Source organism: Cynocephalus volans, chromosome 10 (assembly GCF_027409185.1).
Source record: "Cynocephalus volans isolate mCynVol1 chromosome 10, mCynVol1.pri, whole genome shotgun sequence".
NCBI lineage: Eukaryota > Metazoa > Chordata > Mammalia > Dermoptera > Cynocephalidae > Cynocephalus > Cynocephalus volans.
This window is the reverse complement of record NC_084469.1, coordinates 30,191,875-30,193,532: the sequence shown is the minus strand read 5'-3', so window position 1 is coordinate 30,193,532 and position 1,658 is coordinate 30,191,875. Positions and strand designations below refer to the sequence as shown.

Genomic DNA, 1,658 nt, shown 5'->3' with positions numbered 1-1,658 from the left:
ATGTATTTATGATTTTTCCACAGACCCTAAGAAAGTATCAAGGATATAGAATATAAAATTTAATTATGTGTCCAATGATTAAACCCTAGGTGTCTGAGTGGTGGTGCTGGGGTTGGAGAGGATGGGCACCTCTGATTCACAGACTGCTCACTTCTCAGATATTAGTGTCCAGGGCTGACTGTCATCTCGTTTCACTGACAACCAGGGGATTCTTTCCCCTATGTATTGGCTATCTCTGGACTTTGTAAATCCAGATATAGACACAGCTGATCACTTCAGTCAAAAGAAATAGATAAGGAAGATAACTGCACATAGGAACTGCACTAATAATTCTGAATTCTTCTCACCTTCATGCTGATGAAGCCATGAGGGAAGGAAACCAGTCATTTACCCTGGAATTCATCCTCCTGGGAATAACTGGTGAGCAGGAACAAGAATATTTCTTCTTCATCCTCTTCCTGGTCATTTACCCCGTCACATTGATTGGAAACCTGCTCATCATCTGGGCCATTCACTCTGATGTTCGCCTTCACAACCCCATGTATTTTTTCCTTGCCAACCTCTCCTTGGTGGACGTCTTCTTCTCATCTGTAACCATCCCTAAGATGCTGGCTAACCATCTCTTGGGTAGCAAGTCCATCTCCTTTGGGGGATGCCTAACACAGATGTATTTCATGCTTGCCCTGGCTAACGCAGACAGCTACATTTTGGCTGTGATGGCATATGATCGTGCTGTGGCCATCAGCCACCCACTTCACTACACAACAATAGTGAGTCCAAAGTCCTGTGTTCTACTAGTTGTTGTGTCTTGGGTGATAGGAAATGCCATTGCCCTGTCCCAAACTCTGCTGACAGCTAGTCTGTCCTTTTGTGGCAACCAGGGAGTGACCAACTTCTACTGTGACCTTGCTTCTTTGCTCAAGCTGTCCTGTTCTGACATCCACTTTAATGTGAAGATGATGTACCTCGGGGTTAGCGTTTTCTGCATGCCATTGCTATTCATCATTATCTCCTATGTTCGGGTCTTTTCCACGGTCTTACGGGTTCCCTCCACTAAGGGTGTGCTCAAAGCCTTCTCCACCTGTGGTTCCCACCTCACAGTTGTCTCTTTGTACTACGGGACAGTCATGGGCATGTACTTCCGCCCTCTCACAGCTTATAGCCTAAAGGATGCAGTGATAACTGTGATATACATCGCAGTGACCCCGATGTTAAACCCTTTCATCTATAGTCTGAGAAACCGGGACATGAAGGCTGCCCTGCGGAAACTCTTCAGCAAGAGAATCTTCTCATAACCAATGTGAGGACATACACTGGAGACTGCAATACACACCCGAAAATCCACCCCCAATGTCATCCCATCCAAGAAGCCATCTGTGATCTTTTCAGCCAGAAAATTAATCTTCTCAGAAGTCTTATAACAGATTGATAAGATATTTCATTGAGAGTATCAAATTGTACACATTTCTGCTCCTTTTGGCGGAGCACCAGCACAGGACTAATGGGACCGTGCCCCAGCTATGCTACTGACTAGCAGAGTACAGTTCACAAGCTGGGAGGATCACAATAGCTCATGCTTTGAAGTCCATAAATCACTATTCAAATGTCAATTCATTGTTTGACTATTAAGTCCTTGGTAATTGGGATTAGTCACTCAA

The 1,658-nt window shown here is 44.6% G+C and overlaps 1 protein-coding gene across 1 annotated transcript; it reads left to right on the top strand.

The window, feature by feature from the left end:
- Nucleotides 1-365: 365 nt before the first annotated feature.
- LOC134389297 (olfactory receptor 1A1-like) lies at nucleotides 366-1,295 on the top strand. Its single transcript, XM_063112834.1, has one exon. The coding sequence runs from the start codon at nucleotides 366-368 to the stop codon at nucleotides 1,293-1,295; it is 930 nt and encodes a 309-aa protein (XP_062968904.1).
- Nucleotides 1,296-1,658: the final 363 nt, after the last annotated feature.